At 44.5% G+C, this 26,176-nt stretch overlaps 1 protein-coding gene and 1 long non-coding RNA gene across 6 annotated transcripts; one reads left to right on the top strand and one right to left on the bottom strand.

Annotated features, from left to right (window-relative positions):
- Nucleotides 1-2,834: 2,834 nt before the first annotated feature.
- On the bottom strand, nucleotides 2,835-16,243 carry LOC109280467 (uncharacterized). Its single transcript, XR_002086797.2, has 3 exons — nucleotides 16,075-16,243; nucleotides 14,056-14,208; nucleotides 2,835-4,565 (listed from the first exon to the last, which is right to left on the bottom strand). It is a non-coding gene; the product is annotated as an uncharacterized LOC109280467 (long non-coding RNA).
- LDHA (lactate dehydrogenase A) lies at nucleotides 15,630-25,763 on the top strand. Of its 5 annotated transcripts, none has more exons than XM_059721149.1 (8): nucleotides 15,630-15,721; nucleotides 19,383-19,517; nucleotides 20,418-20,535; nucleotides 21,594-21,767; nucleotides 22,325-22,498; nucleotides 23,422-23,539; nucleotides 24,280-24,403; nucleotides 24,944-25,763. In XM_059721149.1, exons 2-8 carry the CDS (start codon nucleotides 19,392-19,394, stop codon nucleotides 25,106-25,108), a joined length of 999 nt encoding a protein of 332 aa, XP_059577132.1. In that variant the 5' UTR covers nucleotides 15,630-15,721; nucleotides 19,383-19,391; the 3' UTR covers nucleotides 25,109-25,763.
- Nucleotides 25,764-26,176: the final 413 nt, after the last annotated feature.

Raw genomic sequence — 26,176 nt, 5'->3', positions numbered from 1 at the left:
TTGTGCAACACTGCTCGTTCTGTGCTGGGGCAAGACACTGAGGGGGCTTATTCAGCTTCCCATTGGTCCCCCTGCAAGCTTCAGCTGAGGCCCAGCTGGGCAGATCCCACAGCCAGCAGCTAAATAAGTCCCTTCCTGCTGGGAGGAGGCTTGCTCCAAGCACAGAGGGCACAACTCCCTGCTGCCAAGAGGGGGCTTATTCAGCCGCTGTCTCCAAGCACAGAGCAGCAGCGGCCAGGCCAGGCAGACCCTGCTGCGGTGGAGTGGCACCTCTGTGCTTGGAGCAAGCCTGACTCCAGCACTGGTACCTGCAGCCCCTCGCTGGGAAGGGGCTACCTCCCCCAGTAAGGGCTCTGCCCCTCCTGCTGCAGCTTGGCCAGACAGGGACAGGGTTATTCCTCTGGGGGATGGGACAGCCAGGGGCCTATTTTGGGTAGGGAGCCACCCAGCTGCCAGTGGGGTAGAGGGGAAATGAACTCTGTTCCCTGCCCTGCTCTGGCTCAAGGGCCATGGTGCCCCCCTGCTGCAGCAGCGAGGGGGAAGTGCAGGCAGACCTGGCTTGGATCCCTGCCAGTGGCACAGGGAGGGGGAATTGGACCCCTGCTCCTGCAGGTCCCTGCTCGGGCTGTGGAGCAGAGGGGTGGGGCCAGCCTGTTTGGGTTGGAGCAGAGAGCATGCCAGGGAGTTTCTGACTTAACTCAAACCAGCAAAGGGTCTGGGACAAACATCGCATAAACCAGTTAAGTCTGATACTATGTTTAATGAGGTTTATCTCAAACTGGTTTCAGCCATTTTTAAACTGGTTTATGTGCACTGAATGTCTGTTCTGTTACAGGTTTAAACGAGTTTCCGATCACTTAAACCCGTTTATGTCTGTCCCTGGCCATAGAGATCACAGACAAACATGTGAAAAATACAAACTTCACCTCATTTTTAAGCTTTGTTCAGTGCTATTTAGCTGTGTGATGTAGAAAGCAAGAGCCATGCATTTTGCCATGAAAGCTGTGTGTCCCCAGAGGTTAGGGGGGCATGGTGAGCTCCTGCAGGTAGTCACAGTAGTATTGGTGGCAGGGGGTATGGGGGCGGCGAGCGCTTGCCAGCGGTCAGCGACTGCCTCCAGACACTGAAGCAGCCCGAGCAAATATTTAAGAAATGTAGAATTTACACAGGAAGCAGGACTGAGATTGTTAAAAGGTTGAGTATTCCGAACAAAATTTAAACAGACAGCAAACAGCCGATTGCCTCAGGCTACCCAATGGCTGCAGTACAGATGGAACAGGAGTAAGGACAGAGGACGGAGAGTCCCATCCACTAGGTGCCAAGCTCTTTTTGGATGGGATTGCACACCCTCTACTTTCCTTGCTGTATATAGGATCAAGTTGAGATACTAACAACATTTAACCTTAACAGGGAAATAAGAGTTTATGCTTTTGGTTTATTCTCCTCATTGCAATCTCTTAATTTGTGTACCAGTTGTTGGAAACAATACAAAACTTGAGAGAGCCATGGCAGTCAAACGCATATGGGCCCAGTCCCGGAATAAAATAATTAGCAATAACAAATATACCCTTTGCACTGCTCCCCAACTATGTAAATATGTTTTCTGGTGGTCACAAATGGGCTTTGTTTGGCCAATGGCAAGACAGAGTCTAGAATCAATGTCCTGCGGCTGTGCTCTGCCCCAGTTTGTAAATGTTCAAGGCCAGGGACTAAGAGGGAGAAATCAGATCAGTGGATCCCAGCTGTCACTGTTGTTGGTTGGGAGGAAAGTGGTTTGTCAGACAACCACGAGCTAAAGCATACAACGGCTTTACAGATTAATATCTGCACCCAGAAAAAAAGCTTTGAGTTACTGAGAATCCACAGCATTAAGCAAATTGTTTGTGGCACTGTTTCTGACCTAAGAATATCACATAATAAAGCTCTCTCAAAGAGATGCAATAAATCGTGTGCACCAGACCACACAGAGTCCCAAAACAAGGGAAATGAAGAAAAGATGAGGCACAAAAACGCAAATGAGTGAAATGCATCCCTTGCACACACACAAGATGCAGCCTCCAGAAGACCAGACCACATGTGAAGTCAGCGCCTTCAGTCAGTCAGGATGTTGCCAAATCCTCTTAAACCATACCTTTTTAAAATGGATATTGGTATCTGCATTCTTGACATTTGCCATGCAATGGCTGACAGTGCAAGCACCAACCAGCTGCTTAGTACTCATGCAAACTGTGAAGCTGTAAAGCTATGAGCAGGTGAAAAACAATTCAAAACAAAGTTACACAGATCCTGCTCCAGCATGAGACAGAGTTCTCTGCATTTCTACTCAAGGTAAAGGGATGTGATAGCACTCAGTGCCTATTAGGAGCAGGAGAAGCTACAGGAATATGAAAGCCTGTGCATAGGGAGACTTCTCTTCATAGAAGTCTGGAGTCAGATACTGTGTTTTTGGTGCACAGTCATTCTCTTAGGCAAGATTCACCAAATCTTACAAAAGAATATGGTTACTCCAGGCAAGCACTTGTGGCTTTATCTAGAATGAAACTGAACAAATATTAACAAGGAATCAGGAGTCAGCAATTACCAAGTTGAACTACTTCAGGTGCCACTGATTCTGGATATCCTTAAGCAAGCAGCAACCTCTCCCCAGCTCACTTCCTCTTGGAAAATGAAGATAACTACAATATTTAAAATCACTTAACAAGGTCAGGTGAGGGGTAGCTAATAGTTCTGCAGTGCCTTGAAAAAAAAAACAAAATAAATAAGAGATGTAGGGCACTGTGTAAGGATAACCTTTAGCAAGTTGTTTTACTTTCCTAGGTCTTGACTTTTCCAGTTCTACTCTTTGTCCTGTCTGTTTAGACTGTAAGGTCCTCTAGGCAGAGACTGTCTTATTATAGCATATGCATAACAAAATGAGACCTCATAAGAACATACCTCACTTTAGGGAGATCCTTTAGGCGCTACTTTAATACACATAATACATTGTAAGTACTACACACTGGTAGTATGTTACAGGTTACACAAGTTAGGAGTAGGAGTGATAAACACCCAATACCTGCTTTCCATTTGTTGCAAATTCCAGTGGTGCAGAATTAAGCAGAGTATTTTATGTCATATTAACAGAATTAATCAGACCTCATCCCAAGTTCTGCCCTCTAACCAATCTGGGGACTTTGTCACCCTTATAGATGGTAGCATCATATAGTTTATAGCCACAATAAACTGGGAGCCACATAGATAGTAGTGCACTTCATCCACAGGGACTTCAAAAGCCTCTTTGCTGAGGTAGACTTAAAGCAAATCCTTAGTCCTGACCAGCTGCCAACTTTGCAGAGCCAGTTGCAAAGCCAGATCTGAACTCTGTTGTTGATGCCTAGCTTTATTATAACAACAGATAGAACCAAGTTTCTAAACCAAACCCTTTTCCCTTCCCCTACAACACATACTGGGGAGTTCATCTCCAGGCCCAGCATCCACAAGCTCACTCCGATAACTCACACCCCAGAACACCCGATTCATTTATAGCCAGCACATATTCGTGTACAGCTGTTTAAAACCTTATCTCCAGTAGACAGCGGAAAGGCAGGACACAAAGGAAGTCATTTCTCATGATACCCTCATCTGGCTGAGTTCTGGCAAAGGAATGAGGCTCTTGAAGAAATACATCAACAACCTTCCACCATTTCTACTCATGAAGCCTTTTCCATTAAAAAGACTTAGTGACTGATCTTTTTCTACCTTTCCTTAGAAGTGCCTCAAAACAGGAGCTGTGTTTGCAAAGTATCTAAAACAATGGGGTTCTGGTCCCCTAAACACTACCACAATACACATAAATTAAGGTACCTTTAGGTACAGTTTGATGAAGAAACAGCAAGTTTCCTTCTCCTGGGTGTGCTGATGTTGAAAATCTGTGTCCATAGAGCCGTCAGCTGCTCTGACAACAACTGCTAGCAGGGCTGAGCCAGCTCAGCTGCAGGTTATTTTAAAGAACCCCAGGTGTGGCAGCGAGCTCAGTGACTGAGGCAAGAAAATCTCCTGGCTCTTTTCAACCCCTTTCCTTAGATCTCAAATTTTACAAGCATGAATTAAACTTCAAAGCCTCTGCTTCCCTGTGAGGTAGAGAAGTATTTATTATTTAATTTTACAGGTGGAAGAAGTTGAGGTACAAATGTGTCTCAAAAGGGCATCCAAGGTGAAATGCCCCAAACTGAGGAAAAGATAACAAATGTGAAACAGAAGTCAGGGTCTACAAAGAATGCTTCCAAGCTCACAAATCACACTGGGACTGACTGCCTATGGTATTATATCTACTTCACTCCACCTTGGCCACAGAAATGGGTTCAAGGACTGTCATGCGCATAAAAAGATTGCTCCGATGATACAGAGTTGCTGAAATGTTCCTCCACTGACCCTGACCCAAACCTTTAGAATAAAGGAGGAGTGAGGCTACAGCAACCCTGTTCAATAGCTGGTCTCTGGTTCCCCGAACTTGTGCATAAGGCTGAACAACTTTGCGGTTGCTCCAACTGATGATATCCGGAGCTTGTGCTGATCTCCAGACAGCCCTGAAAAACCACAGAATGCAAAAGTGACTTCAAGGCCCCCCACCGCAGGGACAGACTGACTGAGAGTGAGTGTCAGCATCTTCATTTAAAGTGAGATTTTGTATAAGTAACTGCAGAATGTTTCTGTCTTCAAATAAAGCTTTGAAGGTATATTTGGGGTGTTTTATGCTTTTAAATTAATCCTCAATGCAAAACCTAGAGTGAACACTTTTTGTTGTGCCCCTACCCTGCAGTTTGACAGTGCCAAAAGAGTGAACACTCCACCCAAAGCACCAGAGTGTGAACTTGGGGCCCTCTATAAATAGATAAACACAGCATAGGATATTTGTCAAGAGCAAGGGCATCAAACATGCTGCCTACAGCTTCAAGCTGACTCATGGAGCTGCTCTATCTGGCCTGCTGGGCTACTGGTGGGTCACTGGGAATTGTGGGGAGTGACCTGCCACACAACTCAGGGCCTTTGCCCCTGTTCTCCTCTCCTCACTCCCACCACCTCTAGGCCCACTGCTGCCTCCAGTAGCCCCCAGGTCCCTCACTACCTTTGGACCCCTCACCACCTCCAGACCCTTTTCACAGCAGCTGCTCCTGTACCCCAGACTGGATCCAGCCTGTGAGGAGCCCTCCAGGCTGGATCTAGCCTGGGACCCTAGGTGATTTTGACATCCCCTGGTCTAGGGGATGTTAGCTAATTGTTAGCTATTTTTCCTACCACTTTCTTGTGCATCTAAGTTCTTCCTCTAAGGTGGACAGCGTAGGAACCTCCATTGCTGAGTCTATGGCTATTTACGTTGCCTGGATATAACTCTGGACTCAGCCTTCTTCTATAGACACAAAGACTGACAGCTTTTCAGTAAGATACAATTTATAATCACTGAGGTCTCCCACTAAATTCATTGTGGAATCAGAAAAAATATATGCCTTAAACTTTGATTATTTTAGTTATAAGATGACATAACCGCTTTGTGTAGAATTGCTGGCTCGGTACAGTAGAACAGATAAGGGCAAGTGTTTGTTCTTTGTAACTCTTCTGCAAATGCTTCGCTCACCGCGGCCTTGAAGGTAGGAAAAAAAAGTATGTACAAAGTAGATTTCCAGGTGCAAGAAGGAGGTTTGTGAACTAACCCCACTTCCCTCATAATTCCCATCCTGATAACAGCAAAGAAATAATGAAGTAATATTATAGCCGCTTTTCATGCTAATTTCACTATATGATCACGTGAGTTGTAAGCGACTGTTAAAAAGTATGTAAGCCTCCTGATTTTGCTCTTGGGGGGGGACCCCTTCCAAGTGCTTGGGAAATCCATGTCACTTTGGAACTCCCCCTACAGCTGTAGTTTCTTTTGAATAAAAGCTTCTGCTGACCTGACCCAAAAGTACTCTGTGTGTGTTTCCACAGCTTTTCAGTAAGATACAATTTATAATCACTGAGGTCTCCCAGTAAATTCATACAGGTTCATTTAATACAATTTGTACTCCAGATGCCTAGGAGCTGGACAGTTTTGCTATCCTCTGATGGGAACAAATACACAACCTGGTATAGTCTGATTATATGCACTAACTAAGACTCTCTAAATATACTTCAATAAAGAGAATATTTTGATCAGACACAAATAACAGTTGTGAATCAGTTATATATTAGGTCAGGGTAGTCCATCTTGTTTTGATTTTTTTTCACTGTGAATAGCCCTTCCAACCTGCAGTGAAGTTTCCAGTATTACAGCAAATGGTCATCAGCAATTATTATCTTCTCTCTTACACAATTATTTCCAGATATTTAGTTATTGCTTCTCCTGGCCCAAATGTAGGGAACAAATATTATTGCCACAGAATATACTGCGCCTTAAACAGCCTACATCATCTCTTAAGCTCCACTCTGTAAGGATCCTTACAGAGCTTCCTACTACAGTTATCTGGCAGGCAGAATGGACAGCTGCGGGATGAGATTAAGGATATTATAAGGGCAAGGGGCTGCTCTGCTCCAAGTGGGCACAGGGAAGCACAGGCAGTACATCTGACCTTTCGCTGCTGAACTTGCATGTACTGATGGATTGGTGACTAGCTCTGGCAGGGATCTGAAGTACTTCTCTAGTATCACTGCAGCTCTTTACTGTAATATATGGAAAGTCTCCACTTACTGAAGGCTCATCATACCAGTGGCCTCTCTAGTTAGTTACTAGCTAGTGCAAATATTCAGAACTTCTTCTCCTAGGTTAGGACTAAGAGGTCAAGGCAGGTTTTCTAGATTATGCTCCCACTGAAAGCCAGTGAAAGTCAAGGGCTAAACTCTTAGGCTTCTTTGAAAATTCTAGCCAAAATGACACAGTCATATCAGGACTGTACAATGTGTTATGTGCTCTTTAAATGTCTGCAATAGTGCCACTTTTAGGAGAACTATAGGCTAACAAAATTATTCTTATTCAACTTCAACAGACTTTCATGCATTTGACTGACTTACCATGGTCTATAGTTTTTGCAGCTTCTTCTCTCTTTACTTGATCTTGTGTATTAAAACATATCATGCCTGAGTCAAATGGAATTACAAAGATCTACTACAGTTGCTGCTTATTATTAGACAGTAATGTCTGAAGCCCTAACACTGTATTTTTGTTTTGCACTGTCATTAGGATAGGCTGTGGTTAGCTGATGCAATTTTCACTTCCGGCAGTTTCCATGTATTCTGAAATCTTTCAAAGTATAAAAATAAATACCTAAAAAATGTACGTCATTTAAATGGTGATTTTTCTCCACAATTGTCAACTTCTTAAAATCTCCTTGGCAAGCTTTAAAAACCTAAGATGGTGTGGTTTAATTGAGCCTGACAGTCTATGTATGTGGGTACCAATTATTTTTGTTTCCTCTTTTACATATTTAAATTCGTAAAACTTTATAGTAAATTGATTTTCTTTTTCTCAGAAAGCTCTGCATGTTATCAGGTATGACAGTGATGGACTATTTGCTTACTATAAAATAAAACTGCACATCTAGCAATGGTTTCCTAAATCACAATTGTACTTATTTCAGATTTAACACACCTGTGAGCTGAATAAAGCCCTAAAGTTCTGTCAGTTTTCTAATGAGATTAAATTATTTAATTTTTCCATATATTTAAAAATATCAAACATTCTAATTCTGCAAACTTCCTTATTTCTGGCTTTAACCAGCAAAATGACAGTGGGCATGTCTACATGTGCACTTATTGTTCAGTAGACTAATTTGCTGCACAGTAAAGCATCACCGTCTATACTTGCACGGCAATTAGACCGGTGCAAACTAATTTACTGTGCTGTCAGATAGTCCCGATAGACACAGGTACTATCCAATGGCAGGTACTATCCAATGGCAGAGTAAATTACTGCGCTTAAACACACGTGTAGATGGTGACATCCGTATTAATTGACTCTGGCTCAAATTGCTCCAGAGTTTATTCAGTCATATTAATTGCATATGTAGGCACACCCAGTATGCCATATATCCCAGCCCTTTTTATTTGATTTCACTCTCTCCATTTTAAGGTCCAGTCTACCCTGGCTAATGTATCATTAAAACAACTTTCAGCAGTGGTTCTAAGGGAAAATCTGACCTCCTTGATGATAATACCTAGCAATTTTATAATCTTTTGCATATTTTATGCACTTTACCATTAGAACAAAACAGAAGAGATGCCACACTGGGTCACACCACAAATCCATCTCTCCCAAAAGAGGCAACCCAAGCAGGGTGCAGGGCATGGGGCAAATCAGCCTGTATGGGGCCCTGCCCCCAGATGCAAGGAAGCCAGCAGCAGATTCAGTGGTGGGGTGGGGCAGGCTGAGTGGATGGAGGCTCTGGATTTAGCAGTGGGGGGGAGGGTGCCAAGCGGCCAGATGTGAATCCAGCAGCAGCGCGGAGTTGCCACAGCCACTCTGCCCGGCTCCACAAGACCCCCCAAAGTGCAGGGCCTGCAGCAGTTGCCCCGATTTGCCCCCTCGCCACAAGGGATGGCCCTGTCTCCCAGCAGCAAAGAGTGGATGCTAAGGGGAAGAGTATTTAAGCCAGGACTACCGAGGCTGATTTGTTCTCTACCCTTCTTTTCATATACCTTTCAGCATTTAGAGACAGAGGGGGCACATCTACACATGCCCATGACCGCACAGTTGGTACTGTGTGGTCATTTACTACTTGCTACGTGCCAAAGCAAGTACTAAATGACTGTGCAGTACCCATTGAGTAGCTTATTGTTACTGAGCAGTACTGGCAGCATCATGGTTAGTGCCTGCCGATGCTACATCACCATAGTGATGAGATACATCACTGTAACTCATTGCTATGGCAACATAGCATCTCGTGTAGATGTCCCCACTAGGTCCTAATTTTGAGGCTGCACTCCCAAGTGTTACATTTCATTCACGACTGACAAATTCCCTTGTGAACCTGATTAAATTATCAGCCTCCACACCAACTTGTGGCAAGGAATTCCACAAGTTAATTACACACTGTCCGAAAAACAGCTTTCTTTTGTTGGTTTTAAACCTGCCTCCTAATATTTCCATTGTATGTCCCTTAGTTCTAGTACTGTGAGAAATGGTAAATATTAAATCCCAATGTTTATTAATCTTTGCAATACCACTGTGGGATCTATATTTGAGAATGGACATGTGTACAAGAGACGTTGACTGCGCAGTAGCCCAATACTACTGCGCAGTAGTGTCACATGGCAAAAACCGTGATGCGATGCTACTGCGCAGTAGTATTAGGCTACTGTGCAGTACCATCACAAAAAAGGCAGTGCCCAGCACTACTGTGCAGTAAATCAGGTTACTGTGCATTTATTTAGTACTTGTTTATACATCTACTAAATAAATATGCAGTAACAACTGCACAATAGCATCTCATGTAGAAGCGGCCAATGATTCCAATTTTACAGAGGACCCAACTGAAGCCGAAAGATGAAAAGACTTGCCCTGGAGCACCAGGATATCCTGATATTCCAGTTTTTCCTTCAGAACAGCACAGCTGCCTTCCATGGACAAACACTTAATAGGTTTGATTCAGCGTACTGGCTGAACAAGATCTTTGGACCAGAAAAATGCCTGATCACGCAGTGGATTCATAACCCTGTGCATGTTAGAGCTTGGTTTCTTCCCTCCTCTTGACAGTTGTCAGCATCAGCGTTACATTCCTCCAAGAACAACTTGTGTGTATCTGACAAACAGCATTAAGACTGAATAATACTTCATAAACCCAATGGTACAATATCAAAATAGAAATAAAACGTATTAACTCTACCACAGTGTTTCCCTGAGAATGAGTGACAGATATTCTGAAGACCCTTTCTTTTACATGGCTGTGAACATTATTTTTATGATAGAAGTTAAACTAGTACCAGTTTTAAAAAATTCAGCTTTTAAGGAAAATGTGGTAATTCTAACTTCTGCTACCTTCAAGGCACTAATTCAATGTCTACTGAAGTCAGTGGCCAGATTTGTATTGATATCAGTGGGTGCTGGATGAAATAGCAGAAGACTAGCAATGTAAACATGTTTTTTTTGCGCAAATTCAACTGATTAATTTTATTTCAACATTTAAAAAAAAACAAAACAAAAAACTGTGAAAATGGAGCAAGAAGTCTAAGCACACTGGGGAGAGGATAATCTGCCTGACAGAGGCTCTGATAGACTGCAAAGACTTCAATAACAATCTATGCACCATCCCTTAGTATTAAAATAGGAGGCAAGCATCTAACAGTGGTTCTCTACCTTTTCAAACTCATGGTACCCCGGTCAGACTCTAGGTACCCCTCCATAACTTTTAAGAATTGAGCGGCATCCCATTACAAAAAATAATGTATTTATCGTAGGGCTTATCTCCTTGCAGAAGGGGCTGGCAGTGGGGATGGGAGAGCAACCAAGCAGGAAGAAGCTGAGCTTTCCCTTCCTTATTTGCTTGTCTCCTCACATCTAAAGCTTGAGCCTACTGTCACGGCGGGGTCCTCGCGGAGGGCCGTGATCTCCTTGAGGCCCTCTCACCGTGCTACTTCGGCCCGAGGGCACCCTCCATTCTCGCCCGCCACGTCTTGATGTAATATGTAATAGGGAGGCTGCCTTGTGTTTCCTCGGGCACGTAAGCTCCTGGACCCCTCGTGGGTCTCCCCGTACAATGGGCGCTACCCAAGCGCCCCAGCCTTATGGGCTATGCGTGGCTCCTACCAACCCCTAATACCACGCCCCAAGCCTCGCAGATGTAATAGACGTTGTTGGGTCTGTCTCTCTCGTGCCCAGCCTCCCGCTGGGCCTCCCCTGATGGTACGGTCCTGCTCAGGGACTCCCTAGCGGGCCCCGGTCCTATGGGCCAACCGCACGGGCACCCTCTCTGACCCTGGCTTCCCGCGCTGCTACTCCCTGTCTTCTCGGGGCAACCGCAGCGCCCTGCCTCAGTCTGAGAGGTGTTACCGCACTAGCCTGCGGCCGGGCTCGCTATGCCCATCTCGGGCTCCTCGGTAATTGCCCTTCTCTCTAGGGCTCCTTAGTATGGCGCTCCCCCCTCTTTGGGGTTCGCCGTGCCCATACTAGGCTACTCAATAACATACAATGGCGCTCCCCCTCTGTGGGGTTCGCCGTGCCCACACTGGGCTACTCAATAATACTGCCCCTTTCCTGGGGCCGGGGTCTATGTTCCCCCCCACACGCAATCCGGGGTCTAGGTCCCCGTCTGCAACCTACAGGTTGTGCCCGCGACCCACTGGCCGCGCTCCTCGCCGCCAGTTGCTCACGCCCTGGCGTGCGAGCTGCGCCTTCCCTGGCGCTATGCAAATAATGCACCCTCTTGGCGCTAGGGCACCCCACACTCTCTGGGGTCCCTATAGAGGAGGCCTCCTCCAACCCCTACAGCCTCACCCAAACCTCCGGGTGTAATAACACAAACACAACGCAAGACCACAAGCCCCTAGGCTGTAACATAACCACAAGCCGCATGGCCATAACTCAGTATCACAGCTCAAGCCTCCAGGGCTATCATGAGCTGTACTTGCAACTCAGGCTCCTTCCCATATCTCAGCTGAAGAAGCTGCCTCTTTAGCTGCTGGCAGAGAACGGCCAGCCTGGCCTCAGCCCTGAGCTTTATAAGGGCCAGAACCTGCCCCCTACAGGCAGCTGGCTCCGCTTGGTTGCTCCGGCAACCCGCAGCTGCGCTCATTACCTGAGCAAGCCTCAGCTGGGCTCGTTATGTCAGGCCAGGGCGCGCTCACTCGCTCCCTGGCAGTTTCTCCTCTATAGGAGCAGGGGCACTGAGGTGCCCTGCGACACCGACCTTTATCTGTTTCTCTCCTCACATTTTCCAAGTCATGTTTCAAAGGATCTGGGACACCCCTGGTTGAGAATCACTGATCTAGCATAGGGCACATGAAGTATGGCAGCAGGGACTGAGAATATTGGTTGACATTCCAAGTCAGCCATTTAAAATAAATTAAAATAGATTTCCTCTCCTACCCTGGGATGGAAAAATGAAGGAAGGCAAGACTGTCCATATGCTGGAACAGTGCCCCTGTAGCTCATCTGCACTGTTTGTGTTGGTCTGGGCCTCTTTTGTTTGAAGCTCCCTGGGGCTGGTAACTGGCTGTCAATCATGCCTGAAGACTCCTCTCCTCTGGATTGTGTGGGTTGCTGCTGCTGCCATTACAAATAAGAAGGGCGGGCATCTGTAACCCTCTTTTCCCTCTTGCAACTCAAGTGAATCAAATGCAAGCATAATAACAACAACAACATACAAACATGGTTTTCTGTTGGAGTTTCTGTTTTGCTTCCTGATACCTAGGGGCTGTCTACACTAGTAAGTGTCTACACTAGTAAAAATGGAGTCTCTGTTTTGCTTCCTGATACCTAGGGGCTGTCTACACTAGTAAGTTTTTACAACATATTAGCTAACACAGTTTAAGTAATTTAAAAGTAAGTGAGACAAGCTGAATTTGGTATGCCAAGTGACAGGTGAATCCTAGGGAGAGTTAAAAGTGATCGGTCTTTGCACTGAGTAATTTAAAGTAGATGCATCTGGATCTAACTGGCCCTGAGTACCTTGCTACACTGAAAATTCTCTGGTTTTATGTTGCTTGTGCTATAAGATGCACAGTATCACAAATATACATCTTTTCTCTCTTGGGAGCCTCAGCCTCACCTTGACCAGTTCACATACCCCATCAGCACTAGCATTATTTTAAAATACATTTTAAGAATACCCCTTTTACCTTAGTCTAGATATGCTTCTTATCTGATATCCTGCCTCTCTAGGAAGTACAACAGTGCACAGGGGAAAAATATTCCTTCCTGACCCCCACTTCTGCCAAGTGAGGCATATTAAACCCTCTGGCATGAAGCTCAACAACCTCTTATCATTTTGTAGGTCTGAAGTATCTAGAGTCCAATCCAATATAATACAGGTTTCCCTTCCTTTATGTGGGTTCTGTATGTGCGAATTTGCTTATGTGATGACCATTTTATAGCAAAAATTTGTTATACGTGAGGTAAATTCACTCTGATGCAATTAGTGGAAGCCCGCAGCTAGCTGCTTTGTGTGGTGCATTGTGGGAGTGACATGCACCAAAATATAGTCTCTTGTGTGGATCTGTGCTCCTCATTCATTGTCTGAGACATGTGTTTCTGTAGTTGCCATCCCAATTATGGTAACATTCACCACCACCCTGTGCTTACCGTCTGCTGTTGGTGAGTACCAAAATTGTCTTGTAAACGTGGTAGAAATGGGCCTGGGGGTCAGTACAGCCAAAAGAAAGGCTGAAAAGGGATATGATTACTGTCTAGAAACACATGGTTAAAAATGTTTCTGGGAGGGAAACACAATATACGTTTAGGATGGAAACTAGAGGAAAGTGTCTAATCATCAGAGCAGTGATGTTCTGGAAGTCTTTTAACAGAAGTGTGTGTGTATTGGGGAGATACAAGGTGGGGGGGAAGTGTGGAAAAAATGTAAATACTTTTAAGATGGAGCTTGAAATTGATTGTTTGATGGTACTGCATGCTAGAGTAGGGCCCTGAACTTGAAAACTTGAGAGCTCCCATCCAGTCTTGTGTCCCTTTGTATAGATTAGACCCAACAGTATCCATTTAGACCACATCTAGATTTAGAAGGGGTGCTTTCAAAATGCATTGACTGACACATTTTTAATCATCATGTTTTAACCACACTACACACAGTGTAAAGACAATGTTTAGGACCACCCCCTCTACCCCCCTCCAAAGCACTAGTAGGCTATGGACAAAAGGGTTAAACAACTTTTTTGTTTCGGGCGCAGACCATCCAAAGCTATTATGTTCTTATAGGGCTTAATAGAAGGGCTTGCAAGGGTGGGGGACCCGTGATAAACCAGTCCCTTCTCTAGCATGTTAAATAAAGTCAAATAACTGTTAACAAAGTCAGTCTGACAAAATTCCCATCCCCCCTTTTTTTGCATTCAGGCCTTTGTGATACCGGTTCTTCAATTTATTATTGAAAAGACTTATGCTACCTGGAGAAGAGGTAGAATTCCCTTCACTGGAGATTTCTCCAGGACATCTCTGTGGGACCTTCCAGGTATCTTGTGTACTGCCTCAGCACAGGGAGATAGGCTGGATAGCCTTTTGAGGTCGCTTGTAGCCCTATATTTCTGGGATTATGAAGCCTGAATTTCATGTAAAAAAAAGAGGGAAAAAAAATCCAAAACAGAAATCATGTCAAGTCTCATTCATTGGAAAGTGGCACATTTTCCCCTCTGGAAGTAGCTTTCCCAAAAGGAAATGACAACTGGGGTTGGGGGAGGGAGGGATGAGGCTGCAGATCTGCTATGCCTCCATTTCCCTAATTGCAAAATGGGGATGATTCATTTCACGGGCCCTCGGCAGCATCTAAGACAGTGGTTCTCAAACTTTTTAGATTTGAGGCACTCCTCAGAAAATGCCAGCTCTTAGTTTTCACTTGTTTTTTCTTCACTATAGAAAAATAACAGCAATTATTCTGTTGCAAAGAACTCAGGCTTATTCCGTTGGGGGTGAGGGATCCTCCCCTACTAGATCTCCCTTGCATCCTGTTTTGTTTTGCCTTCTTACTTTTCTCGATTTAATTTCACCTGGGCTGCCTCTTTGGAAAATGAGCCGCTTCCACAAATTGAAAGAAACTATACTGACAGCACTTGGGTATCCCCATGTCCCCGCTCCCCCCCATATAGCACTGTCTGCGATCCCTTGGCAGTGCAGTTCAGTTATACTTGGCCCCGGCAGTCCCCATAGACTCAGATGAACCTTCTCATGCACAATTCATCTCCGTCTGTGCTTGAAGTGGAGCAGGTTTCCCCCACGCTATTCACAGGCTTGCCAGCACCACTTCTTCAAACAGCAAAGGTTTGCTTCAAACACCAACTCAGGCAGGGCTGAGGTGGCCTAACTTTGCATAGGTTCCTGGCTAGAGGGTCTTGCCCCTCTGCTTAAGGTCAGGCTGATCCCCAAATTTAGGGTCAGGAAGGAATTTTACCCCATGATCAGATTAGCGCAGACTGCAGGGGGTGGTGTGTGTGCTGGGGGCGGGGATGCCTTCCTCTGTAGCAGAGAGAGGTGGCCTTCTACTGGGGATCTCTTCAGCATCTGCTGACAACATTTCATAGCAGCAGAGCAATGGCTGCCACCGTCCCCCTGACTTCTCTGTGGTAGGTTCAGGTGTGAGGTCTGTGTTGTGTCTGGGTAGACGGTCATGCATTCAGATGATGGCTTTGTGGAGGGTGGGTTGGCAGAAGGCTGATCTTGCCTCAGGCAGAAGGGTTGAACTAGATGCCCCCCGCCCGGGGGTCCCTTCCAGCCCTGTTTCTCTATGGCATTTTTACACGAGCATGCGCTCCACCCCAGGTGAAACGAACTGGAGAAGAGTAGGAAAGCAAGCCCAGACGGGACGCAAGGGCCAAGTCAACCTGATCTGTGGGGCAGCTGGAGGGGCCGCGGTGTGCGGGCGGGCGGGCAGGGCGGTGTCGTGTCCCAGGGTCCCGAGCGGGTTCCCGGGGACGCGAGCCCCGCCCCGCCGGCCGTGCGAGCAGGCACGTCCCGCCGCGTCACCGCCCTCGCCGCATATAAGCAGCAGGCGCAACGCCGTTCCTCGCGGTACTGCAGCAGCGGAGGCACCGGTTACAGCAGCGCACCCGACCCGACCCGACCCGACCCGACCCGGTGAGGGGGGCGGCTTATACTGCACTGTTCCTGCTGGGGTGGGCTGCATAGGAGCCCCCGGGTAATGGATTTGGCGGGAAGGCGTGCTGGGATCTGAGTCCGCGTGGCCAGATGATTCCCCCCCGGGCCTGGGTTGCTCTGTGGGGGCGCCCCCTCCATCCCCGCGCTGGGCTCCCCGGCTGGCAGGGGGCCGCGGATGGCCCCGCTTCGCGGGCGGCGATTGCAGGCGGCAGCTACAGCCACCGTGCGAGTCATGAGGCAGGAGAGCCCTGTTGCTACTCGGAGCCCAGCCAAGGAAGGAGCCAGGGCTGCTCCTGCCCCATCTCCGCTAGACTCACCTTGATCCAGTGCCAAGGAGGGGTAAGGGGGGGGGATCTGCTTTGGCTGAAGGCCAGGGGCGCTGGGGTGACTCATCCCAGCGTGGGGTGACATTCCCTGAGGCTGGCTCTGCTCCCAGGGGCGCTGGCCACGAGGCAGGGCAGGAGAGGCCACGCAAGTCTAGCCGGATATGAGGCCAGACAGACTTTCGCGCCTCCTGCGCCTCGGAGTCCGGATGCAGCCACGCAGCAGCCTGCTGGTAGCAGAGCACGGCTGTAACATGCTTGTTTGATCTCAAAGAGAGAGAGAGAGATGCATTGATAGCCTTGAGGTTAAACTAAGTGCATTGAACTGTGGCTTGAGACAGTGGGGACTGGAGCCAGGACTGCCTGAGTCTGAACTGCATTCCCCATCTTGCATCCCAAGGAGGAGTCACAAAATGAAAGGAGTAGGTATTAAGTGTAGAACCGACAAAAGGAAGTTCTTTTGCCCCAAGATGCTGTGGAAGCTGATGCTTAGGCAGATTCAAAAAGGGATAGGACACAGTCTTAGAAGAAAGGGGCATCAGTAGCTATTGAGCATGGGAGTGAGGGGCACAGCCTGTGAATCAGAGCTTCTTTGACCTTAAATGCTGGAGGCTGCAAGTGAGTGGGGAACATTTGGGGGGGGGGGGGGGGAAATCAGACCCAGTTCACTCTCACTTTCAGCATCTACTCCGCCCCTGTGCAGCATAGGAGACTGAGCAAGACAGACCTAAGGTCTGACCCAGTAAATGGAAATGTTTATGTTCTAGAGAGATCCATTTTCTTAGCTTATGTTATGATATCATTTAGTGCAGCTCTTTCAGAAGTGGTGCCCGCAGGGCATATTTAGGAACCAAAACTAGAGCTGATCAATAATGGATGATGTGCCTGTTGTTTAAGGAGGCCTTTAAGATGGAAAAATTTGTGGTTTATGAAGTGCTTCTGCAAAATGAAACGTCCTTAAAACATCAAAATCCGGACCAGAACCACTTCTTAATTGGATAGGATCAGCATTTGACATAATCTTCCATTGCTCCTGTGTGCACATAAGAACATAGAAGAACCACCTTGCCCAGTATCCTGTGTTACAGCAGCAGAGAGTAGATGCTGAAAGGAAGAACAAACAGGACATGACTAAGCCTTTTTCCACTATTTCTCTCTCACTTGCAGCCTCCAGCATTTAATGTCTAGGCAGTTCTGAGTTGGACCAGGCTGTGCCCCTACCTCCCATGCTCAATAACTCAATGCAGCCTGAATTCGGTAGCTTTGTAAATATTAGCTAGTCCATAACCCTTTGCTTGGGGGGAATAGTATTCCTAAGAATCCCTATTTAGCAACTGATTAGATGCTTCTGGCTTGACGCATCATTTTCCTCTCAGAGTAAGCCTTAAAGAAGGTATGGACTTAGATTCTTATATTACATTAGTCTTATCATACTGATCACCAAAGTATCAGAATGCCTTCTTCAGAAGATAAGTAATAGATATCCATAATTATATTTATTTACAGTGTCAAAGCCTCAAATTGTGGACTCTGCCCACCAAGGAAATAACTAAGATTACCAGCTTCCTTATTAACCGGTATCCAAGTGGGGGCCCTTTGCGCTTGGCACTATACACACACGATAGTCCCAGCCCCAGAGAACTTGCACTGAAGCAGTTATTTCATACCAAAACTGAAGTGACTCACAGGCTTTGCATATGAGACATATCTAATAAAATGTTTCCACTGATGGAGTCCACTCTTTAATTAAATAAAAGCAATTTCCTGGTATTTCACTAAGCAGAACCCATGTACCAGGAAGAACCCTTGCCACACATTCTGGTACATATTTACTTGCTACTATAGTGGCTCACCTAGAAGCAGATACTGAGGAGGGATACTGTTGGCCTTCAGATAGTTGGCAAGTACTGACTGGATGCAGACTGGCTACTATGATAGTACTCCGTCCTCTCCTCCTCTTTCTGTAGAAGTAAATGGGAGCAGCGGTCAATTCTGGAGATCTGATGAGATCTGAATATAGGGAAAACACTGAGATGGCAACTCTCTTGCATCTTGCTTAACAATGGCAAGTTTATACTAGCTCAGAGAGATGAAGCACTTTAATCATGCATTGAAACTGCTGTCATACCAATTAAGTGCTCCCTGATTCCTAGAAGATAAGACTGTCTTTTCTGCTTTTCCTTAATTTGCTGAAGCACAGCTGCACACAAGTTTTGCTAGGCCAGCCACATCTCTCAGTGCTGACCCAGAGGGACATGCTGGAGAGGGGTGACTTTCCATGCTTGCTTTTCTTAAGAATGGCTACTAATAAGTGACTTCATTGACAAACTGTTCACAGAAGCAGCACTTGAGGCTGCCATACCTTTCATCTAGAACAGCTAGGGTAAAAACATTCAAAAGTGCTTAAGTGACTACAAGTATTTTGGAAAATTTTACTCCAGATGTTACAAAACTCAGAAATCTGAGCTTGTGTCCTGTCAGTGACAGAATCAATACCTTGTTGCCAGCCCCTTCAAATGCATCCTTCACTCCACCCCACCTCCCTTTTATTTATTTTTTTTAGTGTATTGGAAAAGAACCTCAACATTTTTTAAAAGAGGGAACTGTAGTAGCACTTCTAGGGTCTTTTGTGGTGTAGTTTTGTTTTCATAATATGTGTCAGGGGAGGAAGGGAGACCTCTCCTAGCACACACAGACTTGCAAGTTTTGAGGTCCCTCTTCCCAGTCAAGGAACTCTGTCACCTGCCTAAAATAATAGCAGTTTCTTAGATTTAATTTAAAAAACGTAAAAATTAAGACCAGTCCCCCACAGAAAAGGTTGCCATAGTAGAATTCAACTAAAGGAATTCGTTTAAATCAAGTTACTCAATAAACAGACTCTCACCAAAAGACCAACAGTCTTTTTAGCAATCAAATGACAAACTCAGAACATATTTTGTCACGTATTTGACCATTGGGTATTTGACTGAAGAATGACAACTGCTCAAGCGACATTATTTACTTATTTTAATCTATCCTAGTAAGTTATGCCTCATTATCAGACCTCAGTCCCCTCTGGGGTATATATCTGGACCACTTTATCAGTGCCTGTTTTCCAATCATAGCGAATGCTTTGAGTCATCTTCTTACGCAGGCAATATCACCAGGTTATTAATGTGAACATTGCTTGCTTTCTTGCCAGCCCCAGCAATAGGACCCATCATAACAGGGCCCATGCTTTATGCAGACATATGTAGACATTTATATCTATAACATCCCAAATATCTGAAGAGAAATTACATTGTGCTCTTAATACTTTTCAGCTTTACACAATGTCTGTCAAGGAGCATCTGATTCACAATGTTCACAAGGAAGAGCACGGTCATGCCCACAACAAGATTACTGTTGTTGGGGTTGGTGCAGTTGGCATGGCTTGTGCAATCAGCATCCTGATGAAGGTAAGTGGCAAACCTCAGCTGTCCCTCACTTAGGCCAAAGTCTCTGTAGTTCCTCTGGACCTTTCCTTTATCTGGCTAGTTTGCGCCTTTTGTAAACTACAGTTTTTCCTTGTGTGCCGGATGGGGGACAGGTTCTGACTCATAACTCTGTTATATTTAAGCCAGCAAACAGGTAACACTATTATAAATGATTATCCAACATCATCTATTCTCATTTTTCTGCTTTCTGACTTTCACATAATTATCCATCCTGGGTTGATTAATTAACACAGACAAAATGTATTTAATCTAAACCTTTGTATGGCTGGAAAGCTTAAGTTGAGTTATTCATTATATATACTGGAAAGTGATTTCAGATTGGGAAATGCTTGACCCTGATTTAGGTAAATGTGTGTGTCACTAGCTGTGGTACATCACAGTACTAGAAGGTAACCCTTAGCTGAAATAACTTTGGGTGATCTGAATCAGAACTGTGTTCACAGGCCTGAATTACTGTCTCATGTTAAGCATGCTGTGGTTTACACCATGCTTGCTTCTTATCACCATGAAATAGTGATTGATTGTTTATGAAAAGGCAACTGTACATTTACACCCCATATTTCAATCTGTCTTGTTCAGATGAACATGCATGAGAACACTTACCAGTATGCACATTTGACAGTTCAATCAGTTAAGTGCAGTATGGATATAAAAATACTAAGATCCAGTACTTCTCTAAATATTAGCACTTTGATATTTTGCTCTGTAAAGTAAAAGTTCCAGTTAAGTAACTAAACAAGTAACATCTTGCTCAGCAACAGTCTCTTAACCACATTTACACTGCTGTGTTGCTGAATTAAGTGCTTTATTTGTGAACTGCAGGCTGACCTGCTTTTTAATTCTAACTCCGGCTTCCTGTAGGATTTGGCTGATGAACTGGCTCTTGTTGATGTCGTGGAGGACAAGCTGAGAGGAGAGATGCTGGATCTCCAGCATGGCAGCCTTTTTCTAAGGACACCAAAGATAGTCTCTGGCAAAGGTTAGTTGTTGTGCTTTTGTTTTGTTTTTTTTAAAGAAGCACAATATCACATGAAGACCATCCCTTCCAATATAATTGTTCATCTAAGTGTTGTGCTTGACATTTATTTTCAGTCCCAGAACTGAAAAGTGGGTACTTATCTTATTCCTGTTCTTAAGGGAGTGGTTCCTGGCTGCCAAATTTGTATTCATAACGTGTTTAAAATTTGCCTAGCTGAACACTGTGAATACTGGAGCTGGCCATTTGGGCTGGAACACTTTATTTTGAACCGTTTCATCTGCCTCTGTGCTCCTGTTCGGTCATTTTGAGGTTAACCATCATGAGTTCTGTTCCCCTCTTCCCCACATTATAGCCAATGCCAATTTTAAATTTAGTGGCAAATAATGCTTAAGGTCAATGTTCATGTGTGCCCCAAATATTTTTCCATCCATAGGTAGCCACTGCCAGAGAAACATGTAGCAGCACTGTCCATAGTGCATCTATTAAGATGAACTTTACTTCTAATGGTAGCCCTGGAAATATGCATACTGTCTCTTCCAAAGAAAACTCTTGGGTTCCTATAAACTATGGCATTTGAAACTTTTTAGTAGGCTGTGACCCTCTTTACACTGGAACAACATCCTTGATTTTAGGATAGCCTAATGGTTAAAGTGCTAGCCTATAATGTGAGTTTTGCTGAAGTCTTAAGTTCAGTTCCTTGCTCTCATCCTTGTTCTTGGGCAAGTCTTGGTTTCCTGGGGACAAATGATACTTCCTTACCTCACAAAAGGTCATTGTGGAGATAACCACATGTTAAGATTAAGGTGTTCCAATCCCATGGTTATAGGCTCCTTGTTAAATACTGTATGCTTATGCTATAATAAACAAATGCTAATTTAAAATCTAACTTTCCACAAAAGTAATCTGATAACTCGTGAAGGTTGCTTCAAACTCACAAGATTAGCCTCTAACTTGAGGGCCTCTCTCATATAAAAGATGGTGGGAACTCTACATACATGATCTGAGCCATTTTTCCAGGGGGAGGGAACCAAGCTTGACATTTGGCCTTTTCTTTGCAGACTACAGTGTGACTGCAAACTCCAAGCTGGTTATCATCACAGCTGGTGCTCGTCAGCAGGAAGGGGAAAGTCGCCTTAACCTGGTCCAGCGCAATGTGAACATCTTCAAATTCATCATTCCCAATGTTGTCAAACACAGCCCTGACTGCAAACTGCTCGTTGTCTCAAATCCAGGTCAGTCCTTTGTTTCCTCCTTCTTGCTGAACAGGAAGTGTCTACTTTAATGGTTGGAAACTTAAAGTATACAGTTGAGTTTACTGGGCTGGGGATTCGAGGCAGCACTTCCCTCCAAGTATTTCTTTCACGTAGGAATATAGCAAAAGGATGATTCGGTTGCCTTCCTTCACCCTACCATAAGTCTTCAGTTCCTTGTTTTAGAACAGAAGGAAATGCCCTTCTTTACAGCTTGACCTTGCCCTTAATTGCATCTGTAAAAGTCAGTCAGTTACATAGTACTGATTACCATTAAGATTCAAAATGTCAGCTTACCTTGCACACCAAGTACTGCTTCTACGCAGCCTCAGTTCTGGAGCTAAAACAGGTAGTTTTGGATCTTCCCAGTAAATCTAGTAGGCTATTAGCACGACAGTTGCTTCAGTTAGCATAATCTAGTAAAGAGTTTCCCTTCAGTAGATAGGACCCTTATGTGAGTCAGTTTGTATATCCTTTGATCTATCAAGGAATTAGAATTTCTCGCTAGGTGAAGTCCTAAATAGTTGTTCTGTTAACAGTGGATATTTTGACCTATGTGGCCTGGAAGATCAGTGGCTTTCCCAAACATCGTGTTATTGGTAGCGGCTGCAACCTGGATTCTGCTCGTTTCCGCTATCTCATGGGAGAGAGACTGGGCATCCATTCTCTGAGCTGCCATGGATGGATTGTTGGAGAGCATGGTGATTCTAGTGGTGAGTTGGAAGCTCTTTTGTCTTTTAGCTTCATATTCCTTTATAGTTGAGACTCCAGTGCATAATTTCTCAAAAAAAAATTCCCAAGAAATATATCAGTGTTAACATCTTGCAAAGAACTGCTCATTAAGACCTTAACACAGAGGCAATGCAAGAAAGGAAGCCTTATCTTCCTTAGCTTTTTGTATAGCATGTAGTAACACTAGATGATCTATCTTTGACTTGAGCGGGTGCTACTGGGAAAAGGTCATTCCTGTAACTCAAGTAGGCTAAATCCTGCGGACTGAATTCAATTCCCTGCTGGCGAGCTGTGGGTAGGAGGGGCAGGAGGGAGAAGTTCCCTTTGAAGAATGCTAGCTGCCAAGATCTGTATTGGACCTGCTTTTAACGCCAGTCACAAAGTCTTTACTGGCATCTTGCTTGATTGCTCGCCTCTTAAGAGCTATATTTAGAAGTCAAAATGCAAAGTCAGGATCAGGCCAGGAAAAGTTAAGCGCCTTCTCCTTTTTAAACACAAATACCTCTGAGTTTAACGGCACTGTCTGGTTCTAAAACAGACTTCAAAAGTTCTATCCTACCTGACCCCTTGTGACACTTGTTTTTCTAACCAATGGACAAAGACACAAAACTTATCACACAAGTTTTAACACTGAGATATCAAATGCTGTTATGAAGAAATAGCAGCTCAGTACTTGCGGCTGCTAGTCTCTCAGTTGAATTAGGTTCACAAGACTTAATGCTATGCTGAAAAAGCCTTAATTTTTAATGCTAAAGGAAATTCATGCATCCAAACCATGATGGCTCTTCCATGACTGTCTACACTATGACTTAACTTTGGGAAGGGTAGAACAGGGACTTTGTTGGTGGGTGAGAGAATACTTTACTTTATGGTGTGAGGTAACTGCTTTGTGTATTTATCTTAGTACCTGTCTGGAGTGGGGTGAATGTTGCTGGTGTTTCCCTGAAGGCTTTGCACCCTGAGTTGGGAACTGATGCAGACAAGGAACACTGGAAGGAGGTTCACAAGGAGGTGGTGGACAGGTAAATACCACAACCTTACAGTATGCAGAAGACAGGTCACTGGCACCTTATAGACTAACTTGTTCAAAAAGGCATGAGCTTTTGCCTACTTCATCAGATGCTATGAACAGACTTGGGGAGCAGGGGTACTAAACAGAAAGGAATAAAGTTGTTTTTTTTTTTTAATATAAAGGACCAAGAAAGAGGATGGGGAGAGAGAAGGGGCACAGCAGAGAGTGGCAAAGGTAGCTTGAAAAGATCCAGAGTGAAAAACAAAGCAATTAACTCACTGAGGGACATAAGGGTTTGTTTTGGGGTTTTTTTGTGTGGTTTGTTTGTGTTTTTTTGCAATCAAACAAATTGCCTTACCATTAAATGGCACATATTTGCAGTGCTTGGTATCTACTGAATTAGTCTCTTTACACTGCTGTAACAACATGGCAAATTCTACTAGCTGTTTTAATACTCTCTAAGCCTACCTGGAAGATGAGTAGAGATGCAGTCTTTGATGACCAATGATCCCCTAATAAGGAAAGAAATACTATATTTTTCAGTAGCATTTAAAATTTGAGAAAACATTGTACCAAAAATCATTTGACTCTTAAATCTGATTCTAAGTATTAGAACAATAAGTAAGTCATTTACACACTTTGTTAAAATCCCACTCAAGTGTTTAGAAGTTTCACTATCCCTGGTGCACAGTGGATTTGCTTAACTATTTTCCTTTTAAAAACAGTAAAGCCAGTTCTTTTGCTTTGCAGTGCTTATGAGGTAATCAAGCTGAAGGGATACACATCATGGGCTATTGGACTCTCTGTAGCAGACTTGGCTGAAACTGTTATGAAGAACCTAAGAAGGGTGCACCCAATTTCTACCATGGTTAAGGTAGGCAGCAGTTTATCAACATGAAAGCAACAGGTCTGTTTTTAAGACCTAAATATGTATTCCTGCAATGGTAACAATGCCCACAACTACATTATTCTGCAATACAGATGAAATCAAACTAATAACTAACTTGATGGTTTTTGCTGTCTCTGCCCCCTCCCCTTGGCTTATACCAGGGCTGTCAATCTTTTGGGCAGCTGGGGACCCTGGCTCCCTCCCCTGCTACATGCACAACATTCTCTTTGCCTGCAGGAAAGGGGGCAGGAGCCAGAAGAGGGAGGGGGAGTCTGGAGATGCCAGCAGCTGCCTTCAGAGCACTGGACAAAGCGGTCACTGGGCAGGAACCTGTAGGCAGCATTTAAACCCCTCACAGGCCACTAGTTTGATGTTTGACAGCCCTGGTTTATACTTCAGTCCTGCGGTCATCATTGGCCTTGGGTTACAGTATATTTTACAAACAGCAGGTTCACTGCTCTAGGCATGTGGAATTATGGAATCCAGTCACTAAGAAAATGAAGTAATATCCTTCTTCCTTTTCAGGGCATGTATGGAATAAAAGATGATGTCTTCCTAAGTGTCCCTTGTGTGTTGGGATACCATGGTATTACAGACGTAGTGATGATGACTCTGAAGAGCGAGGAGGAGGAGAAGTTAAGGAAGAGTGCAGATACACTTTGGGGAATCCAGAAGGAACTGCAGTTTTAAATCTAATGTCCTAGCACTTAACTGTTAACAGTCTAATAGGTTTAGTGAATTAATCTATGTTGCACTGCAAGTAGGTCAGCTCCTTTTATGTACTGATTAGAAACACACAGAAAGCTGAAATCTGAATTCATATTTGAGTTGGAAGCTGTATTCTAGGGTTTTTCCTGTTCACCAAAGCCCAGGTTTATAGCCAGAGGTGGTTCAAAACCTAGTCCTGTATAGTTAAGTGTTGTAAAGTAAATCCATCACTCTGTAAAACAGCACTGCCCTGTCAAACACCTTGCCTTTTTTCCCCTCAGCTAAGAGCTTAATGCATATTCTTCTGAACTGACAACTTGTTACACTGTTACACAACTGCCAAGCCAAAGAATATTCTCTTGTAATCAAAAAGCATTGGCAAGCAGACTCTGACCAACCTTTCCTGCTGACTGGTAGCTTCCTGGTTTTTCCTATTAGCAGGTATTCTCAACACTTTCAGAGTTTTTGTGCGTATCCTTCCTAGAGAACCTTATTTTGTGTACAATAGCAGAGTAGCTATAACCATTTCCTAGATATGTAATAAAATAAAAACCCAGGACTTCTGTATGCAACCAAGGCAGCCTCAAATGTCCAGCTGTAGTACCAGCCTACACACCAAATAAACTACAAACTCTTACCTTCTTGTCTGTCTTTTATAATGCCTCAACCATCCTACATCTTAAAGCACATAAATGTTTGCAAATCTTAATGTTTTAAAATCCAAGCCATTCAGTACTCTAATATTAAATAGCTGTGGCTTGAGGCAGTGTTGGAGAAATAATTTAAGATACAGCTCTTCTATTGAGAGCTCCAAGTTAGTGGTCCCAATAACTACTGTTCTGTTACTGGAGTTAAGGAAACAAACTACACCATGATTAGTACTTTCAAAATATTGTTTTTTAATTAGATGTCTATATAATAATGTAGATTTAGGAGCTTGACCTGTAGTTTAGAACAGGGCTTTTCAACCTTTTTTGGCTGGTGTATGCCCAGCAGCCCCCCAGCCAGGGAGAGGAAAGGAGGGGATGTCACCTGAAGTGAAACTTGAAG

The sequence above is a fragment of the Alligator mississippiensis genome, chromosome 2 (assembly GCF_030867095.1).
Source record: "Alligator mississippiensis isolate rAllMis1 chromosome 2, rAllMis1, whole genome shotgun sequence".
Taxonomy (NCBI): Eukaryota; Metazoa; Chordata; order Crocodylia; family Alligatoridae; genus Alligator; species Alligator mississippiensis.
Note: the sequence above shows the minus strand (reverse complement) of the source record. Positions and strands in the feature narration are given on the sequence as shown.